General features: G+C 42.0%; 1 protein-coding gene across 1 annotated transcript in view; it reads left to right on the top strand.

Annotated features, from left to right (window-relative positions):
- Positions 1-22622, top strand: part of TENM4 (teneurin transmembrane protein 4) — a 594301-nt gene that overhangs the window by 368326 nt on the left and 203353 nt on the right. Inside the window, exons 6-8 of the mRNA XM_042838225.1 lie at positions 14096-14348; positions 19529-19627; positions 21608-21843. Coding sequence (XP_042694159.1) covers positions 14096-14348; positions 19529-19627; positions 21608-21843 — 588 coding nt within the window. The remainder of the gene's footprint in view (positions 1-14095; positions 14349-19528; positions 19628-21607; positions 21844-22622) is intronic.

Genomic DNA, 22622 nt, shown 5'->3' with positions numbered 1-22622 from the left:
GAAAGTTGCTGTGCAATAAAAAAGTATTATTTATGTTTGTGGCTCTCAGAGTACACCACATAGATTATTTTAAAAGCATCAGGTCCCAAATAGGCTAAGTATCACTTTACTCATTCATGAGATGCTGTGTAATTACATGGAAGCTTTTGGGTTTGTAACTGGCAGCTTTGCTACCATAAATTAAAAGAAATAGAGAGTGTAAATTCTTTGCTGCCCGGAGTTTCTCTGAGCTCTTTGCCTTCAAGATCCCATCAGGTTTGGGTTTGTGGTTGACTTCAGGATGCAGTCTGCCTATGAATCTTCCCGAAGGTAACAAATTGTATTGGGTAGAAGTGTGGAGAAAATGGAGCACCTACGTCCAACCCTCCGGTTTATCTGACTTATGAGACCCAACAAATTGGGAAAAATCAGGACCTGCTCAGAAGTAAATAGATTGTTAAGAAGAAAAACTGTGGAAGAGAAAAGCAGAATGTGGTCCTTCTGTCAATGATCCTTTCTTCAGGGCTAACCTTACCCTGCCTCATTCTTTCTCTTCTCCTTTGGCTAGATAGGAACTATAGAATTTTTCAATGTGATGTTTTTTTCTGGCTGAAGGTGAACGTTCCAAACTGTATCCACAAGCTCTGCCCATTTGTTCTGCAGTGAGGCATCAATCACTGATTAATCTCAGTGCATTGCCATCTTCTAAACTTTCTCTAGTAGCCATGTACTGTGCAAAGAACTGCTGCTGACATCTAGCAAGTTACCTTGCAGATCAAGGCAAGTATTGACAGTACGGGAATTTTGCTGCGCATCAAGGCAGTGCATCTCTGCAGGAGTTTCTGCACATTTCTTTCCAAATGGCTACACTGACGGGAAGATGGGCTTTTGATTCAGAACGGGGTACACATCTCTGTCACTGTCATGGTTAGATCACTGCAACTGAAGAACAAAGGAAATCCTGCCTGATCTCTGCTGTTAAAGTTCCCATCAAGTATTAAAGTATTTTTTGCAGAAGATGAGTTGTAAAATTCCAACCTTACTTTTCAAGTTTTGCTCTTGTTTTCAGAGCAGCTTCACAGCATCACAGAATCACACAGGGCCCCATCCAACCTGGCCTTGAACACCTCCAGGGACGGGGCACCCACAGCCTCTCTGGGCAGCTGTTCCAGCACCTCACCACTCTCCTACTAAATAACTTTCCCTGACATCCAACCTAAATCTCCCCTCCTTCAACTTAAAACCATTTCCCTTTTTCCTGCCATTATCTATCCTCGTAAAGAGCTGAATCTGCTATGAAATGCTGTGATCCCTCGTAACAGTTGGCTTGTCCTGGATTGGGCAGAACGGCCTTCCAGTGATGACTTACATGATTCTTATCTTTTTGATATCAATTTGTTAAATAAGTGCTTTAGGACAATTTAGGGTAAAGATGATAAATCTGGAGTTCTATTCATAAGCATATCCCATGACGTTCAAGACAGGGGTCCCATCAGTATTCATTGAAATCATGTTATTAAGTAATTTGACTTTGGAAATGGTTGGCTTTTGTTTTTTTTTTTTTTTTTTTTGAAGAAGTCCTCTCACAGTAAACTGAACAGCACGTGTTATGTTGGCACTCCTAAAAGCCTCCAGCCAATTCTCCATCCCACGGGTTTATTTACAGCCTGTGGTTTACGATGGGCCAGTTCCAGACCGTACATCATTCAGCTGGGGAGTAGAGGAGGCTGTGGGACTATGAAGGGAATTAAAGAAAACCTTTATCACCTGGAGGCCTGGAGTTAGAGATAGTAAAACGTGTCTTTACAATCATCTCTTTAATTAAATCAAAAAATGTTGTCACCCTCACGGAATTGTGCCGGTTGCTTTTAACAAGATTGTTCCTAAAAAAGTAAGGCCGTATTTTAATACGACTTAGCACTGAACTTGATTTGTGCTGTTTAAAAAGAGTTAGAAGGCGTATAAATTTTATTGCAAATGCTTCCAAGTGTGAAGCCGGTGTAAATTGCGTTGCTTAGTGAATAACTACCAGTGTTTGGAACAGAAGTTTCATATATAGTTGAAATATACGTTGTTAAGATACTTGAAGGTCATGTAAAATCCCCTCTCTACAGCGACCAGTTGTTTTAACTCAAGTTCTTTGACAACACATATGACATTTCTGTTTATTGTTTTCATCACAGCGAAGCTCTTGGTAATACATAGGTGTGTATGCATGCACTGCCTCTAGAAGTTGCTAACCTTAATTTCTAAATCATGTCGTGCTCACATTTTGTTGAGCAATATTATAAGAAAATTATTACTTTATTTTGACATTTTTCTAGGAAGCTCCTAAACTGCTTTGGAGAATGTCAAGAGCACTTACAGAAAGCAATGAAAAGAACCTTCGAAGATTCATCTTTTGTGATAATCTGGCTGAGCTTTAAAGTCGCACGCTTCGTGCCACAGAGTTATCTGAGTGCGATGTCACTCTCTTGAGCAGCCACATACTCAGGGATCCTTCAGCTAATATTGGACTTCATCTAGTGCTAGGAATATGCATTTCCAACACACGTTGTTTAACAAACTAATCCCCTTGCTTCAGAGGTCTGTGCTACTACTGTTAATTCAGGGCTTGGCTGTAAAATCTGCATGGTGAGCCCTCATGACAGGGGGTTGGAACTGAATGGGCATTAAGGTTGCTTCCAGCCTAAGCCATTCTATCATTTTATGAATCGTATCGTAGAATGACCATAGAATCATAGAATGGCCTGGGTTGAAAAGGACCACAATGATCATTTACTTTCAACCCCCTGCTATGTGCAGGTCACCAACCAGCAGCCCAGGCTGCCCAGAGCCACATCCAGCCTGGCCTTGAATGCCTCCAGGGATGGGGCATCCACAGCCCCCTTGGGCAACCTGTTCCAGTGTGTCACCACCCTCTGTGTGAAAAACATCCTCCTAATATCTAACCTAAACCTCCCCTGTCTCAGTTTGAATCCATTCCCCCTTGTGCTGTCACTAACCACCCTCGTATACAGCCATTCCCCATACTGTTGATATGTTCCCTTAAAATATTGGAATTCATCATAACCACACGTGAGTGCGCAGTGCCACGGATGTAAATGAGAGATGTCACCTAATTTCTGCTTGTGCATCTGAAAATCTCCCAGTTGAACTATTTAGAACTAACTGATCCAGGGACAGTGTCGCTGGGAGCAGTTCATAGACTTATGTCTACGAAGTTGGATGACAGAAAGAAATATGTCTCTTCCAGTTGTTAACTTGTGCATTTGACAACTGCTTTAGAACTGGATACAGTGTTTTTCTTTTGTTTCACCTATACTGAAGAAAGCCAAAATGAGTACCAATGTAACAAAGAGCAATTCCCTGTCTGCCTGAAATGCTGGGAGCCAACCCCGCCTGTCATAGAGGGATTGGAACTCCATGATCTTTAGGTCCCTTCCAGCCGAAGCTTTCTATGGATGATTCACTTTTTTTTTTTTCTTTTTTTTTTTTTTTTTTTTTTTCCAAATTCTTCCAGTAAAGCTAGAGCAGTCTTTCTGTTCTCCCAGCAAGCTTTTTATGTAGTCATTTAAAATTAACCCATTCTCTGAGATGAAAATTGGTGAGCATCACTTTAATATATGATGCTAGTAAAGGCAACGCCTCCTGGTATGTGACTAACAAAGTTAAGAACAAGGATTAAGAAAAGTTTTTAAGTATAACATGGCTGCTCTGTCCTTTTAGTATAGCGTAGATTCAATCCTTGTAGTATAGTATAGATACAAAGGTACATGGAGAGTGAAAGGATAATAATAATAATAATATTAGAATTTTTATAGGGTGTTCAAAACCAGGTTGGATGGAGTTCTAGGCAGCCTGGTCTGGTACCAGATCTGGAGGTTGGTGGCCCTGATGTGGCAGGGGGGTTGGAACCTGATGATTCTTGATGTCCCTTCCAACCCAAACCATTTTATGATTCTATGATTCTATGTATAAATGTCTTCATGACCTACTAATGCATATTTAATGTTGATTTTTATTAGTTACATACAGAGATGGCTAGAGGTGGCTAGACTAGGGAGAGGAGGTGATTGCCCCCCTCTATCGGCTCTTGTGAGGCCCCATCTGCAGCGCTGCATCCAGACCTGGGGCCCCAGCACAGGAAGGATGTGGAGCTCTTGGAGCGGGTCCAGAGGAGGGCACTGAGATGAGCAGAGGGCTGGAGCAGCTCTGCTGCAAGGAAAGGTTGAGGGAACTGGGATTGTTGAGCTTGGAGAAGAGAAGGCTGCGGGGAGACCTCATGGTGGCCTTCCAGTACTTGAAGAGAGCAGATAAACAGGAGGGAAAACGGCTGTTTGTGAGGGTGGATAGTGGTAGAACAAGGGGGAATGGTTTTAAACTGAGACGTTATATTTAGGTTAGATCTTAGGAGGAAGTTTTTCACACAGAGGGTGGTGACACACTGGAACAGGTTGCCCAAGGAGGCTGTGGATGCCCCATCCCTGGAGGCATTCAAGGCCAGGCTGGATGTGGCTCTGGGCAGCCTAGGCTGCTGGTTGGCAACCCTGCACATAGCAGGGGTTGAAAGTAAATGATCATTGTGGTCCTTTTCAACCCAGGCCATTCTGTGATTCCATGATTCAGTGACATGATTCTGTGGTTTATATTGCAAATGCATAAGAAAAACAAAAAGAATATGATAAATGAGGCTGGCCATCAGAAATACTTCCTCTCAGAAGTGTGTTGCCAGAGGGACTGTGTTAATTGGTGCTGAGTTATTTAGGGGACAGAGGTGTTATGAACAGACAAACATACCCACCGATAAACTGCACTGCCCTTCTGTCATGGTAGCTTTGTGAACAAAGTGCAGCATTACCGGGGTGTCTTGACAGATTCATAGTTTTGATTTTCTTTTAGTGGCCTCTTCAAGTGTTAATAAAAATATAAAAGTTTTATGTCTGTTTCAGAATTATTTGGAGCGCAGCCTTCTGCTGTCGTGCTTCAGAGAATGTCAAATAGAACCTGAAGGGAAAGGTCATGGAGCCCAGCTCTCACAAATCAGATTCCTGTGCCAAAGGGAATAAGGTTCTCCACCTGTGCGGAGATTTTACACTTAACTGCACCCATGGTTTTTCACCAAAGGGAATCAGTCAGCTTTTGTGCATGCAGTGGATGGGGCGGGGGGAGGTATTAATCACAGTGACAGGCGTCAAGTCAGCCACAGCTGTCAGAATTGTCACCAGCTGATGCTGGACTTTGGAGGTATTTAGCAGAAATGGCATCGTTACAACTTTAAAGGCAGCAAAATAGAGTTAAAAGGGAGACAGATGCAGAGGGAGGGTAACAAAACAAAGTGGCAAGTGGGCTCTGTGCTGCTCAGTGCTTCTGCTTGCTGCCTCTGCCACCCAACTGGCAGCACGTGCAGAGAAGTCGATCCAAAAGCATGAAAAACTCTCCACCGAAGACATAAAGCAGTTTATTTCAGCTGCAGCCAACATGAAATTTCCCCCTTTCTTTCTCTAGAGTAAATAATTAAAAGCATTAGTGCTTGTTGGCATTGTGCTACACCGCATCGTGTCACATTCCATAAGCGCTTTGCCGCGAGATAATGGCACTGTGTGTTTCCAGAGTCTGATTCATTCACAAGCCCAGGATGTGTACAACCGATTGAGAAAGGGACAAAACCCTCCCTTGGATGTCTGTGCTGCGCAGCAACCGGCAGCTCTGGGCATTGCATGCCCCTTCTAACTCCAAACCCAAGCTAACCTTACAGTAAATTCTTAACGTGATTTGCAGCATATTAATCTCTCACCCTGACCGTGGGAGTGAGCACCTGGCTCTGTCATGCAGTTGAACTGGATGTGAGCTGTATCACTTTGGATTTGCAACAGGACGGTTTTTGATCATGAGCCACTTGCCAGTGCCAACATTGTAAAAATTATATAAAACAGACAATTTCCTCAGCTGCTATAAATAGTCAGCTTTGCTGATGGAGCTGGGATCTGTCAGTCCCTTTAGATGTGTAGCTAAGTCACAGCAGTTTAGAATCATAGATTCTGAAGGGTGTGAGCAAAAGAGAGGCTACTTATTTCTTTTAATTTTAGGAAAAAAAAACAAGCAAAGATCAAGTCTGTATGTCAAAGCTTTTCCAATGTAGGCATATGACAAAAAAACCAAAACTATTTGACAGAGCTGTACCGGCAAAATCTTGTGTTTGTTTGCTATTACTGCAACCAAAGACACCCTTTGCTGATGCACTGTAGTTCTGGGAACTGCTTCATGCAGAATCTTCAGAAACTTGCCAATGTAATCGTGTCTGGTTGGACAAGGCTGAACTGTGTGGTTTTCTTTTTATTTATATGTTTGTCTCCATCTGTATGGAAGTCACACAACAGAGACAGAGAAAGCTGATGAACCCCCTTGCACAAATAGCTCCTCCATGCCTGAAGTCGGAAAACATCAGAGAAATATGCATAGCTTCTTTCAAGAAGAATAACCTTACATGGAATAACAGTCATGTTTCTTAAATGTGCAGTGGGGGGCAGCAAATCTGAGAGTTATTTCTATTCCTCCAGGGCTTCCACATGGGTGGGGTGGCACCCAGCTGCTTGTGCTGAGCCTGCATGAGTTGGATGCCACTGAACGGAGCCTGGTGAGGAGTAATCATCCAGGTGGCAGAAGCGTCGCCTAATCCTCAGTCACAGAGTACACAGTCAGTACCCTGACTGACTGCAGATGAGTTTTAGGGTTTATGTAGCATACACTTACACATAAAAAGCACAGGGAACTGAATACACTTCAATAAAGGTACACATATTCAGAAATACCTTCTGCATCAATTCTTTCAGAAAGAGGGAGCAGCAAGTTCCCAGCTGCACGGTGGGTTCTGGTTACAGGCACAGCTGATTAGAAGCGTTTGTTGACTGTAATTTGACAAGTGCAGCAACTCAGGTTCAGGGCACACACACTCTCTCATTCAAGCCAATGGATTTTCTTGCCTTGCATGTAGATGCTGCCTTGTAGCAGCTTGTATGCCTAGACCAGAATTGCGGAATCACAGAATGGTTTGTTTTGGAAGGGACCTTGAAGATCATCTGGTTTCAGCCTCCATGCTGTAGGCAGAGACACCTCTCTCTAGACCAGGTTGCTCACAGCCCCCTCCTGCCTGGCCTTGAATGCTTCTGGGGAGGGGCGTCCACATCTCAGGGCAACCTGTGCCAGTGTCTCACCACCCTTTAATGTAAAGAATTCCATCCTAATATCTAGTCTAAAACTCTCTCCCAGTTTAAAGCCATTTTCCCTCGTCTTGTCACTACATGCCCTTATAAATGCTAGCAGTTGTGTGGTTTGAGCCTCCAAAGTTTTCCACTGCATCCACACTGTAGTATCAGTGTTGATAGAGCTACTCCTTTTTTGTAATTCCAGCAGCAAAACCGTCCAAGGTATCCAGAGCTGTAAGCAAATTTACTTAGATGTGAGCTGTAGAAGGTACTTTCTCATGTTACAAGTAATTTATTTAAGAACTTAAATACGTTATCCAATTCTAACTCATTTACACTCTGCCAGGCATTCTCTTGCTTTTGTTTTTGTTTTTTTACCTTGCCCTGTTTAAGGTAATGATTCTTCATAAACTGTCAGAGTCTGAATAGGAAGCTTCTGCCTTGTTTTTAGTGTCCTTTTATTAACTTCGATAATGGACACCATGGGTTAAAAGTCAGCAAAGCATCCTTTGACAGTGACATGGACCTTTTAAAAAGCATTACTTGCAAGGTGTACAATTCAATCAGATGCATACTAATGAAAGAACAACCACCCAGAGCTCTCGTTGACTGTGTAGAGCCAAAGCTTGACAGCCTAGCATCAAGTACAAAATTGATTTAAACCCCAAAAGTCAATATTTTGCTTTTGCAAAGGCACTTTGGCACTTGAGAGGAAAGTTTGCATGTACTGTACACATTAGATGGGAAAAATACTGAGAAGATGGCTTGTTTGGACTTGATTTTGTGCACCTGTTGTTTTCTATAAGCTGCAAAAGCAGCAAAGTGCTTATCCGTGCTGCTAGAGAGAAGCTTCAACTCGTTCTACATGTGCACATATCACATTAGGTGGGCCTGATTTTTGATGAAGGTCACCTGAATAAATGAAGTTACTGAAGCTGTGAGCCACGGCAATGATCCGATTCGGCTTCGACAGTGACATGGACCTTTTAAAAAGTGTTACTTTTTAAAAAGTAAAAAGCCCAGCTTGGAGAACATATGCATAGCTGATTTTCAGCTCAAGATGAAGACTGGGCTTTTCTCTGGTTGGAGTCCTTGGTGGAATAGCAGCTCCCTTTTATGCTGTTACTTAAAATAAAAGAGAGAAAAAAAATAAAGGTAGCTTTCCAACTGTTGTTTAGCTACTTCATGGAGATTATCCATCGCTTCCCTGTTTGCTTTTATGATTCATTTTGTTGCTTAGTATTTTGAAAGCCAGCAGTGCAACATGTTGTCAGAGCGAAAGATAGATTTCACAGCAAGGTACTTGATGGTATCTCAATGGTGGGAGAAGCCAGTCTGAAGATCAGTTCTGTGGATATTCATCTTAAGGAGAAATTCAGTCATTCAGAATCTAAGAGACCTTTGAATTGCACCACTGATTGCAGCTTTTAAATGTTAGGGAGGGAAAACTGACATCTACATGCAGCTCCATCATCTGGATACTGACGACCTGATTCACCTCTGTCTCCATTTTGGTGGCTTTATCATTAGACTGTCCCAGTCTATACAGAGCCTGGCGTCAGATGTTTCTTAGAGGAGGGAGTTTCCTACAAATTGCTGTTTAAACTCTCAGTGCCCCCTAAAAGGTGGGGCCCCCTGGGGAAGACCTGCTTCATTCTTTTATAGCCCACCTGATGTCAGGAGGTCCATCTGCTTAACAAGTGGAAGTCCCTTAGTTCCCATCACCAATGGCACCCAAAGGAACAGAGAGTCTGCAGGGGTATTTTCAGCTGGCTGACGGTGTGAGGGTTGTGAGCCACCATGTGCAGCTGGTTGAGGCATGGTCCTGGAGCCAGAGCAAGGCTCTTAGCTTTCCTGGCTGTCAAATTCAGAAGTGAATTACTTTTAAACAGATTATTTCCTCTGCAGTGAGAGATTTCTGCGTGGGTACGAGCACTGCTGTCCAAAGTCACACTGCCACGGTAGTCATCACAGCTACTACTGTGCAGTCTGAGTTCAAGGGAGGAACAAGTGATTCATCCTGCCTGTTTTTATCCGCAGCGAGTAAGGAGAAATATTTCCTCTGTCTAACCCAGACACTGGTCAGGCATCAGGCCATCAGAATACAGCAGACATATGAATGACAAATGTGTGGAGGCACCGAGCAAGCTGGGGAAAAGGAAAAAAAAAAGATGAGTGAGTGCATTTTTAACTTTGAGGTTAGCACATTTGTCCTGAACACCATCCCGAAACCTAATGAATCAAAAAGTGTAATCGTTACATAGACTAATTTCATAACAGCATTGCTCACTGAAGACTAGGGAAAAGAAAAGGAACGTGAAGTTCAGAGCTTTTATTCAAATTTTGTCATATTAGCTCCTCACTGGCAATCTTTTTATGGTTCGCATTTATTCACTTCTTCATTCACACATTTCTCTCTAATATTTGCCAAGTACAAGCTTCATTAACTGAATTATCTTTCAGTCCTGCTTCATCTGTGGTTACCAAGCCAGTGTTAGTCAATGGCATTTTAATGTCAAGAAACAAACAAAAAAGCAACACAAGAGCAACTTGATTTTTCTGGGTGTTTTTTCGCAGTCAGGATTTCAGTGTTACATTTGAATGCTGACATATTTCATATGAGAGACACTTTGAAGAGCCATTAGAGAAAACTAACCTTACAGGGATATGAATGAAACTCTAAGCTATTTAGACTTCCACAGTGCCTAGCTATCTTCTAGACATGCTGAACTTCAGCACTGGGATCCTATGTCACTGGCACCTGGCATCCAAGGCTGTGGGAACTCCTGTGCTGCTGATGGACAGTGGGCGTGCTGGTGATGGGTTGATGGTTGGATTAGATGATCTTAGTGGTCTTTTCCAACCTTCGTGATTCCATGATCCTAAGATCTCTTCTGCTGTCCCTTCAAGTCCAAAATCGCTTCGTAGGCTGTGTTCCATAGACTCTGGGAACAGTTAGAAATTTGAAGACTGTTATTTTCTGGGGTGTTTTGTTATTCCTCAGTGCTCTGTTAGCTTACCTGGTTCTTCTGAAAAGGGGGACTGATAAAATCCAAGGGGTTTTCTTTTGGAAACCTTCAGCAAGGAGGAAAATGCAGAAAATTGTCTGTTCATGAGTAAAGCAGGATAACCTCCAAGAAATCATAGTTACCCATCTCATAACTGATTTTAAAATGTTGTGAGAAATGTAATATATTGTGTGCAGAGGCCACAAGGTCTGGCTTCTCTAGAAAGTCCTCTGAATTTCTGCAATTATTTGTCCCAACAGTGGTTTGCTTTTAAATGCAGAAAGCTCACTGTGACTTCCTCTCTATCCCTCCTATGTAAAGGGATCTGTAAAAATTCAGTTCTGCCTAAGTAGCTGTAACTACAGAGGGTTTGTATATAACATACAGCAGGATAATCTGAGTGTCTGCCCAGTGTTTAAGATACAGGCACATACAAAATGTAAGAGAGCCACTGCTGCCAGCATTAAGGTTCTGCTTCCCATGGGGCCAAACGTCCACACTTCAACATCACTCAGAAATTGTGGAAGAAGTTAAAGAGAGCATATTCAAATAAAGGGACAGTTGCAGTTTTGGGAAATCAAGAACGAATTCACTTCATGGGTTTCCATATCTTTTGCAAATCCTCTAGGACTTCTGTTACCACAGAGGGTAAGACCCTCAGTAGTTTTGTTGCATCAAGAAAATCCTGCAGAGCTGCAGTAATTGTCAGTAGGAAGATTTTATAGCTTGTGCTTTCATCTGCACCTTTTTTTCTAATGTTCCTCCACTTGAGAAGAGGAAAATAAAGGATCATAAGGCAAGGGAGATAGCTGCTAATCCCAGTCAAGGTATGTTAAATGCAGCAATGTTCAGATGTGACAAAAGTGTTCAGAATTTGTACATGAATAAAATTAAGAACATTCTAGAGGAAAAGCTACCTACATGTCAGGAAAAGAAATATAAGCAATAAAATCATACAAAAAATCACGTGGGCCAGAGTAGGATAAATGTGCTGTCTTTACTTAGCAGTGAAATCACGGAGGGTATGCAAATAGAGCACGAAAATGACACATTTTAGTTGATTCAAAAGCATTATCCATAATAGCATCTGCAATGTGTCTGCAGTAATAGTGAGTAAATTGGAATTTACATAACTGGTCTTTGGTGGCAGGCTCTGGCTCAGTGAGAATGGGGCTTGTGTAGGAAAAGACAAACGCTAGGAGGAGGACATCCCAGAATACCTGTCACTTAGTCAGAAGTTCACCTGTTTGCCTCTCTTGTTTTCTCAGAGGGTTCATCTCGGGTATTGTCTGTAACAGAAACATGGATAGCTGAACTTGGGAAACTTTGGGATGCTGCTCCTTTTTAGACTTTGAGGCTTTTTTTTTCTGGGATGAATTAAATTCTTGGGAATGGATAGATGGATGAACAGCCCTAGAAACTGAAAATCTGTAATCTTCCCCTGTTGTTTTTACTGTCTCTCTGCTCACAGAGTCACAGAATCACAGAATCACCCGGGTTGGAAGGGACCTCAAGGATCATGTAGTTCCAACCCCCCTGCCTAGCAGGGCCACCAAACACACACATTCAGATCAGGTTGCCCAGGACCCCGTCCAACCTGGCCTTGAACACGTCCAAGGACGGGGCATCCACAACCTCCCTGGGCAGCCCGTTCCAGGGCCTAACCACTCTCCTTGTAAAGAACTTCCCCCTAACATCCAACCTAAATCTTCCCTCCTTCAACTTGGATCCATTTCCCCTAGTCCTGCTGTTGTCAGCCCTTTTGAAGAGTTTACTCCCCTCCTGGGTGTAGGTTCCCTTCAGGTATTGATAGGCTGCCATGAGGTCACCCCGCAGCTTCTCTTCTCCAGGCTGAACAAGCCCAACTCCCTCAGCCTGTCCTCATAGGGGAGGTGCTCCAGCCCCCTGATCATCTTAGTCGCCCTCCTCTGGACCCTTTCCAAAATTATTATTGCTCATTAAGTTTCATTTAATCAGTAGTTCCAAATAATGTCCAGTGCAAGGGCAGCTGGTTGTCTCCACTCAGATGGTGCTGCAGAACTGATGGAACCTGCTTTGGTTCTGGCATTCCTCATCTGTAGCAGCCATGGTTGCTACTCACCCTTCCCATTAGCTTGTTCAACAAGAGTTGGCCTTACATTGGAGTCCAGAATAGCATTTTTAATTCTGGGTGTACTATGGGGAGTCGGACCTGAGATTCCTGGGGAGAAATTATCTACCCAAATGCAAATTAATGGCACAGACTTCTTTTTGAGCTGATTATTGTCTGTTGCATTAAAGTATAGTAGAGACAACAGTACTTTTAATGTGAACTATAGCTTTCTTCAGATTATAAGGTAAAATGAACCCTAAAAGCACTAATTCTTATGTAATATATAACCCAGTTCCAATGTCCAACTTAAAAAGGCCAAACAGAGATGCATATTCTACATGTAGATACAATTAGGAAAGTGGTGGAGTGGAGTCACCATCCATGGAGGTGTTCCAGAACCGTGGAGATGTGGCACTGAGGGATGTGGGCAGTGGGCATGATGGGTTGGGGTTGGACTTGGTGATCTTAGTGGTCTTTTCCAGTCTTATTGATTCTAAGCAGACAACAGGCACCTTCATAACTAATATTTCCCACTGTTTTGCTGGATCACCTCAACCACCCTACAATTTTGGAATAATTAACTACAATTATTAATGAGATTGTTTGAGCTAACATAGGGTGACGAAGGAAAGGATGGGAAACATCTTTAAATTTAATCTTGTGTCTGAACATCCAAGAGGCTGCAGGGATTTGTAAAAGCTTGTTCTTTTCTTGAATCCAGGTCCTAATTCAAATGACAAAAGTGTCATTAAATGTCCTGGTAATTTTGTCACCATTCACTGTAACTTATGACACTGTACACTGATTCCTGAGCTCTCTGATTAGAGAGTAAATGAGTGTTAGTTTTTCATGATACTAAAGTCTAGTTGGGAAGTATTAGATTGATACCTTTGTTTTTCAGGTAAGACATCAGATAACTGTTGTGGATTAACAACTTGCAAGCTGAAGTCTACTAAAATCAAAGAGGAATGTTTAATGGAGCCCATATCAATATTTTGAACTTCCAGTCTCCCTTAAGTTCCTTCAAACATGTGAAAGTAGTTAGATACAAACTAAAAACACCAAGATACTCAGCACTATGTTGGTCTTTTCCTGTTTGCCTTCTTCAATCTATCTCCCTCAAACTCTTGGCTGACAAACAATGATATCTGGAGTTTTACTGAAAACAGCTACATCACCTTTCTTTACATCTTTCTTCGTTATGCTTTGCTTTATTTTCCTGACACCTCAGTTTTTACGCCCCATGCATTTTTTACTCAGTGTGAGTACATCTCTAACAATACAGACTACTTCATTTTGTTAAACTGTGTAATCCTGACACAGTTTTATGGCTTTCTCTGAACTCAGTCTATGACTAAATGTGTTCTCAGTCTTCCTGTTGGCTTAACTGTTGAAAGTTCTTGGGGAGCACAGGCAGAACAAACTTCACTGGGAGCTGTATATCTATCAGAAAATTGTTCTTAAGTGTTATTTCTCTAGGCTGGTTGTATTTTTCACGCTTTATCACAAATCTGTGTCACAGATAGACCGCAGTTTGCAAGCTGCAGTTGTGAGTTGAAGTTAGCCTGGCTGTCAGGATGGCCTTATTGCTGTCCTTTAAGCATTCATAACTTTCTTGCATGAAACCAAAATATTTCTCTAGCCAGCTAGTGGGTCAATGCACGTCATTAGGATACCTGGAACAAGCACATGTTAGTTTAAGATATGTGGCATCCAAGTCGTCGTACACTTTGAAAGTGCCTGCACAGAAATGAGTGTAGCACGGAACTACTGACATCCTGAACCTTAACAAGATTTCACTTCTCTTTTAGATCATCCTCCAAATCTTCAAAATCATTCACGACTCCGAACTCCACCACCTCCAATATCACATGCTCACACCCCAAACCAACATCACGCAGCCTCCATCAATTCCCTGAACAGAGGGAACTTCACTCCACGCAGCAATCCAAGCCCAGCTCCCACAGACCACTCTCTGTCAGGGGAACAACCAGCCAGCACTCAAGAACCAGCCCACGCTCAGGACAACTGGTTACTGAACAGCAACATCCCGCTGGAAACCAGGTGGGCCATTCTCTTCAGTACTTTACAACAGATTGCGTGTGCTAAGGATGTGATGAAACGTCTGTACCTCTGCACAGGTAGCTGATCAGTTTGTGAGCAGGTGTTTGGATGACGTATTTTGAGTTGTGTTTGTCCTTCTTCATGTCTTTTTATTTGGACTAGGAGAAGAGAACATTGCTCTGTTTTCATAAACTGAAAATACTGTCTTTTAATAACTGCTTGTAAGGCTATTTTCCTCATTTAAAATCAGAGTTAGGATCACAGATTTAAATGGTTTTGATTTTTTTTTTCTTTTTTCTTTTTTCTTTTCTTTTTACTTTCCATATAATGCCTTCTCATCCTATATGTGGTAGGATAAATTAATATCCTGCTTAAGAAACTGAAATTAGTCAACACATTGAAAAGACAGCCTTCTTCTAGCTGTCAAGCAGATGCTTTTGTAGTACACCTTTCAGAAAGGCTGATCTTAATTTACCTAATGAGGAGAGCTCAGCTGCTGCATTCTGCTGTCCTACAGCATCGTTCCAACAAGCGTCCAGTACCAGACAGCAGAGCATCAGTCAATTAATGATGTTTTCATTTAACTTCTGATTTTCCATCTTTGCAACATATCAAGGTTGTGGCAAGGTTGCACTGAGTTGTTCTGGTTCATAACTTAATTTACAGGCTTTTTTTGTCCAAACATGTAGATTCTGGAAAAGGGAGTTCTACTTCCTCAGCCTCAGTCTTCCCACCTGCCTGGGAGTACATCTTTGAGTCGCCCCTCTTGAAACTCTGTTTTCACGTTCTCCACAGGTTTTGCTTCACTGTTTCCTTTGTTGATGAAAAGCCATTGGAGATGCTGGAGCTATGAGCTCCTGTGCACGGTGTCTTTTTTCAGTCTAAAAAGAAATCTTCCAGGCCAAACATGGTGCGCTGACTTAGCTGCCTTTTTCCCCTTGTTAGTCTTGCCTTCTCAAACCAACCAGAAAGATTTTAGACAGCAAAAAAGATTTACTGACTGAAAACTGAGCCAGGGGCCAAATATGTTGCTTCACTGCCTGTGGGAATCTCATTGAAATCAGCGGTAGCTGTGTCTGTATCCTGGGACAAAATGTACCCAGTTTTGCCAGCTTCTGCATTAAAAATAGGTTTTAAAAATTAATATCTGTCGGTCTCTTAGAGAAGTAGCTGTGTCTGCTGGCTCCCTGAAACTTCCAAAACAGACCTCAGTCTAACATTTTATGGCATTTAAGGGTAATTAATTTCTCTGAGACTGCTTAATTTAAAATACCCAACTAAGAAGCTGGCTCCGAAAGATTAAGACAAAATTATAAGCAAGTACTGCAAGTGTGATTTGGCAACAGTTTCAGTAATTAAATCGTCTTCCTAATTCTTGAGCATATAGGCACAAGCACTGACTTCTGTGTATTGTTTTGTTTAAAAAAACTATTGCATTATAGAATACTTAGGGGCTAGTCCAAGAACCCTTACGTAAGCAGTGGTCTGTAATTCTGGAACACTGCCTTTTCCTAAACCAGAAGTGACAGTTTCTTCAGAGAAGAGATGTTATCCTGTTTGAAGAGTGCCAGGGCATCCTCATCTCTGACCGCAGTCTCTCAGAACACAACACCTAATAACTGAGAAGGAATATCTCTGGAGGAGTGCCAGAGTTTAAGCTCTTACCTGAAAACGTCCTGCATCCAGTTGCCCAATTTTGGTAATGATCAAAGAGTCAGATGAAGAGGCAATTGTACCACATTGTAATTAGTACAGGAGTTTGTAGTGTACTTGGCTAGTACTGAGTTGTTTCTATTAAACTGTAAATGAGTGTTTGCTTAAAGACAGGCCTCATTTTTCCCCACAAAATCATTGGGGATGAAGTAAACAGTTCTTTCTGCAGGTTGGGTTGTCACATTGTTACTGTCAGTTCAACTGCACTTCTTACATCTACTTACTTGAGGAGTTCGATCTGCATCATTTAATGGTGAGAATGCCTCACGAATCACTCGTATTTGTAGCTGATCCAGAGTTTAATCATTTTATTAATTAGATAACAGATGCTTTGAAGACTGATGTGGTTTCTGACACTGAGCATGGGATGGCACAGTGTTGCCCAGTGTTCTAGAAGACAGTGAACATGTTGGAAAAGCACGCCAAACAGCCAACATGTGCACTGACAGAACATGACTGACAGGCTTTTTTCCCTCACTGAACAAACATTTTAAAAAAAATAGAATAACCTATGATTTTGTCGCAGTGCGCTGCGTAGATGATTGGCAAATCTGTGACAAATCTCCACTCTGATAATCTGCTCTTCAAGCATGCAGGGAACTTCCATTTCCTTTGGTAGAATTCTGTAGATGTAAAAGGCTTCAGATCTGTTTGGCAAACTTGGACGCCCAGTTTCACCTGTTCCATGGAGTCAACTTTCCCCACTGCAAAGACTTTTAGAACCAAAGAAATGACTTCCACTTAACAGAATAAAATGTCCAATATGTAAAAAATAAATCCTGATCGAGAGACATTAATCCAAGAATTAAGGCCTTTGAAGTATAGCAATAGGAGATTACTGTAATCTCATGTCAAAAATGGAATTGTATTTCTTTTGAATATTCCTTCTTTTTAAATTTCGTATTGGTCAACACTGAGAGCAAACATGAAGGAAAAGCTCCGTCTCTTAAACAGACATTGTCACAGGCTGTGAAACGTGCCTACAGTTCTAGATTTTTAAGCACCCTAGGGTTTGAGGAGGTTTGACTTTAACTGCTGGGGACTGTAAGCAGCATTCAGAACTGGAAAGTTTGAGTGGTTTGTCACTGCCTGGAAATTTCCAACATGTTACACAAAGGCAAGCAGAGATATGTCACACGAGTATGACTGCCATGACAAGCATATCCCATATACAAAAACTATATGTTGCAAGACGAAGAGCTTCTCCTCTTCTCCCCCTCCTCTTTTTTCATTTCCTTTCACTTCCTTTCCTCTGTTTTTCCTTCTTCCTCATTCTTTTCCTGTCTGCTCCCTTTTTTGTTGCTTTAAAAGCAATATATTATCAAGGTTGTGATGGGAAGATCTTTGCTCAGCAGTCACTACTGACAGGTAAGTCAGACCTCCCAATATTTATTCCTCACTCTTCCTTCTTCTTAGGCATCCTTTCTGTTCCTCTACGTTTGACCTGGCAGGGAGCAAATAAATGCCAACTAGATGGACGTCTGGTTGACAAAAGCTTCCATGCAGCTTGCAGGAGACTTCCATTCCCAGAAATTTTCATGTGATAGTTGTGTAAGGTCAGATTCTACTACTCAACTCACAGTGAGAAGGGAGAGTGGTTTGTAAACAGACAGCTTTTCACAAGTAATCTCCAAGGGAGGAGAATCTGCCCAGCCTTCAGCGAGGACAGTCCTGCATCAGTCGCATCAGTGACCAATCACCTCTCTTTTTCACATGTGCACATTATAAGATGATGCAACCCACTCACTCCTCTCTTGCTCTTTTGACACAAGTGAAATTCATGGAACCAATCTAACATGGATTTTAACTACTGATGAACTTCCATTGATCAGCGTTGCTAGATGCCTTGCCCCTTACCCATTAAATGCTTGGTGCATGCACATACGCTGCTTCTTTTTGCATTGAATTCAACATCCAACCTTTCCTGCATTCCTAGGGAATGTGAGGAAGCAGCAAACACTTGGGGATGGATTGATGTCTCAAATGCTATGGCACACAACTCGTGCATGTCGATCCACTGTGCTCCAAAGCTGTGAATAGGAGTGATTTTACTTGCATTCAGATTAAGGAGTAGATCTGTGCTGGCAAAGAAGCCCGGAGGCCTTCAAAAGCAGTGAGTTGAACTAAGCAAGTACTGGCATTAGCAGCAGGAAGGAGGAGGAAGTAGAAATGGAAATGAAGGTTCAGGGCATTTCATAAGAGACAGTATCAAGGTTTGTATAATGTGACAGGGCTGGTTTCCCTTGGTTATAGCATGTTACCTGAATCCAGTTTCTTTGACAGAAGAGTTCTCATTTGAGTTCACATCATGTCACTTATATCCTGTAAGCGCTTAATCCTGCATAAGTGAGAAAGTGTCACAGTGCTGTTATGTTCCTTTTGCTGGTTTTGGCCAGGGAATTTATTCATGTTCAGACTTAGAATTTTGATGCTGAAAAAAGGCATGGGCAAAAGCAGGACTGGTTTTTGGTTTTAAAAAAGATGGGAAGAATGCACTTTTGTCAGATTTTGAGAACCAAGACCAAAGGTGAGAAAGACAAAATCTGTTCCCAGCTGTGCCTTTAACTTAATTCTTTATGTTCCTGCTATTCTCCTCAAAATGCATAAAACAGTTTAGCATATATAGGTCAAAAAGTGACTCATCAAAGTACATGCTGGGAAGGCCAAATACTGCAAAATATTTCTATTGTGTGCAAAATCAAATGCAGGCTTTTTAATATTCAGGCCCTGTGTATCTTGCCTATGGCCTGTATTATCCAGATTATAGCCAAAACTCTGCTATTGGAATTTGGGTTCCAGTAAAACCTTTTTTCAACTTCAACCTCTTTATCGCTGATAAACTTTTTTGTTTGGAATATTCATATTGAGCAAGAAGTTCAGAAGTTAAAATAGAGATTTCAAAATGAAACTTCTAAATATCAAGCTCTCACTGTTCCAAAGTGGACAAATTAATCAAGTTAGCAATTAAAAAGTTGTCAAATCCAAAACCGAAACAAGCAAACCAGCAAAAACGTAGCACAGGTTCATTTGAGATCCATGAGGATGTTGTACTTCCGGTTGTCGGCCACAATGAGAGAGATGCTGTGATGTGCCTTTTCACAGTAACAGGAGTATAACAAGGTTACAGCTTTGCTGGACTGACATCTATTTTTTAATCCAGCACTTCAGAAGTTTTCATGCGTCACTGGCAATAAATAATGTGAAATGAACAAAGGCTTCAACTCTTTTTATACATGCACACGGGTGTGTGTGTTTATATGTGTGTAAATGCATATATATGGTGCATATAAAGAGAAGGAAACATTCTTAAGGCTGTATATGTATATGTGTAGCATTTTATACATATAAATATATGGCTCTTCATTCTAATTCCATGCACAACTGCACTATAACCATTGTGGTTTATAAGATCACACTTCATATATGCATGACTCACTGGCTTCATTCATGTTTCCATATGTATGTAGAAACATAGCAAAGCAGACATTCCTAGAGACATTGCAGGACAACCTCATTGAGATGGACATTCTCACCTCCTCCCGACATGACGGTGCTTACAATGATGGGTATGTGACACTTATGTGGTCTTCCTGTTTACTGTACAGTTGTTATGATCCTTGCATGAAAGCATTTGGTCATATCAGTGATGTTTAAGGGCAACACCATTGCTGGCCTCTTCAAAAATGGCTTTGAAAAAATGAGGTTCTGAAGCAATGTGTCCTGTACGTATTAATGGTAGTCTCATTAATATGCTAATGAGCCACCGCATTCCATTTGTTTCTTTCCTCTTGCTTTGAAAAAGTCATTTCATTAGTAAGAAGTACCTACAGCAATTTTGAATCCCATGCAAATTCAGAATAATTTCATTTTGGTAATGATCTTAAATCATTATTGTGCTAGCAGCCTGATATTTCATTGTTAAACTGGTACCTTATCTTACAAAAGGTTCAGTGTCTACTAGTAGTATCAAAACAACCCTTCGATTGATTTAAACACCCATTCTGGCATTTCTACTTAACTTTTAATACTTAACTTTAAAGTTATAAACAGCTTTTAACATGACAGTGCCAAAAATGTCACTGTTACGTTGGCAGTTGTAAACTGGTGGCCATACTTAACCAAAGACCTAATTGGTGTTCTTGAACGCTGTAGGTACCTCTTTGCCTAGACCAGATGCATCTGTCTAAACAGATACTTTCTGAAACACAGAAGAGTATCTGAGTCCTTGTAAAAATGAGTGTTTTGATCTGGACCGTTAGTAGAAATAATTGATCTTTCTCTAACGGTCAGCAATCATGCTTTGAGTACCTATAAAACCAGGGCTGTAATAGTACAAACACCTACTTCAGAGAGTTATATGTCACCTTATCCTGCATGAATCAGTGGCTTTTCTGCATGGTGATGTTTTTGCATGTCATTTCCCCTGTGACTGCATAAGTGACTTCCAGGGGAACAAAAAAAGAATCACATCCACTAGCTTGACTGACTCCCATGGATCCATGACTGGATTTGTGCTGGCTGCAAGTCTGGCCTTACAAACCATGGCAGAAGGTGCAAACTGCATGGGGACTGATCCTCAGTCCTCACATGTGACATCTGTATTTGACATCAGCATGATGAGATCATGGTCAGATCTTTTGGTCACATTTAAATCCCAGAACTGGAATGCCTTCTACATCATGATCTCCCACCAGAGTTAGATTTCTCGTTTAGGATTCCTATAAGCGAGCTCCCATTGGGACACTTCATTTCAGGAGCTCATGGACCACAGTAGTTTCTGTTTGCTTTGTCATAAGTCTCAGAGGTCCTCATAGACTGGCTCTCAGACTGCAGTCATAAAAAAGAGCAAAATGCGATGCCTCCCAATGTGTCACTGGACAGGAAACGCTGCTGCCATTGACAGTAATTCACACTTGTTAAAGTAGGCACCAAACTGAAATGCTCTGAACCACTTTCTGGAAGCAGGTGCCTGCCCCCACTGCCTTTACACAAGGCTTGAACTCTAGTTTGGTGTTTTCAGCCGTCCCCTTGCCCATCCCCTTTAAATTTGCAACATGGAGACAGCGTCAACATTTCCCTCGTGACAATTTGGGTGCTGTGGAATGGCTTAAGCTCTCCTCCCTCATCTCCATTCAGCGATGCAGTATCAAAAACGCTCTCATGCAGTGATCAATCAATGAACTGGGGAACACTCTCCCTTCTTTAACTCAACTCATGCTCCCTTTCAGTTGGACACGTCCCTGGGAGCTGAGCAGGCCACCAGTCTATCTTAGCTCTGCTTGAGGTCTCCATTTCACTCTAACGCCAGCTTTCCCACAGAAGGGACTTCTGCCCTTGACGAGTTCTCTGTGGCATTGTTGGCACTGTGACTTTGTGTTTGATTTGAATTTTATTCTTCTCTTTCATGCATGCCATCCGTGTCTTTAGCCAGCATTGTGTGGAACTGCTGCCCTCAGCCTGGCAGCCGTCGCCATCCTCTCACCTCACGTCCCTCTTTGTGTTGACTGTTGGGTGGAATCACTTGCTGTTGGTCTTTTTTCCCCCAGGCACTTCCTGTTTAAACCTGGAGGCACTTCTCCCCTTTTTTGTACAACGTCGCCGGGATATCCCTTGACGTCCAGCACTGTGTACTCACCTCCCCCTAGGCCCCTTCCCAGAAGTACCTTCTCTAGGCCTGCCTTTAACCTGAAGAAACCCTATAAGTACTGTAACTGGAAATGTGCTGCCCTGAGTGCCATTGTCATCTCGGTCACACTGGTGATCCTGCTGGCGTATTTCATAGGTAAGTTTATTTCTGTTTTCTTTCTTTTTTTTTTTCTTCTTGCCTTTTTCTACAACATCACCCACAGTGCTAATGTTTGGGAACAAGAGGTTCAAGCTGATGGTACGCAATAATGGGGAAATAAGGCCTCTGTTGGATGAGGATGTTATGGTAGGGAACAGTATTTAGCCTAACACATGCAGAAGAGCCTAGCGGAGCATAAGTCAGGTGCTGTGCCCCCGTTCTGTGCTAGAGTGAGACAAACCCACCAGATGTTCCCAAAGAATTCAGCCAATCCTAATTAAAGCCAGCAGTAAGGTGTGTGTCCTAATCACGACTGCATCCAGGTCAGTGGGAATTCTTTGCCGTGGATTAATGGTAGCAGAGTCATAACCAAAGTCTGGACAGAAAAATGCCTTTCATAGCACATCCACTTAAGCAACTGTTTGGAAATTCACAGTGTAAGCCTGAAGGAATAGGGAAGGACTGAGTCTCAGTTGTAATCCAATGAAGCCTTCATTGACTACTGCAGATCGGGGAAAATCTGCTAATTCTGTAGAGCAACACTGTTTTCTTCTTCAGCTGTGCATGATCTGACTGTCTTTGGTTTATAAAGGCTGTCAGTGCTCCTTCCAAAATAACTTCAGTGTTAAAAGCAAAAATTGTATTTTGCCCTCTGTAAATTTGAGGTGTTAACATTAGTTTTCCTCATCCAGGCTTGGTATTTATATTATAAATGTCTTAGAAAGGTCCACTCCTACCCTCCCGTTTTAAGCTGTCAGCGGTGCAAACTGTAGTTG

The sequence above is a fragment of the Centrocercus urophasianus genome, unplaced genomic scaffold (assembly GCF_019232065.1).
Source record: "Centrocercus urophasianus isolate 14NV4802_14NV808 unplaced genomic scaffold, USGS_Curo_1.0 seq_74, whole genome shotgun sequence".
NCBI lineage: Eukaryota > Metazoa > Chordata > Aves > Galliformes > Phasianidae > Centrocercus > Centrocercus urophasianus.
Note: the sequence above shows the minus strand (reverse complement) of the source record. Positions and strands in the feature narration are given on the sequence as shown.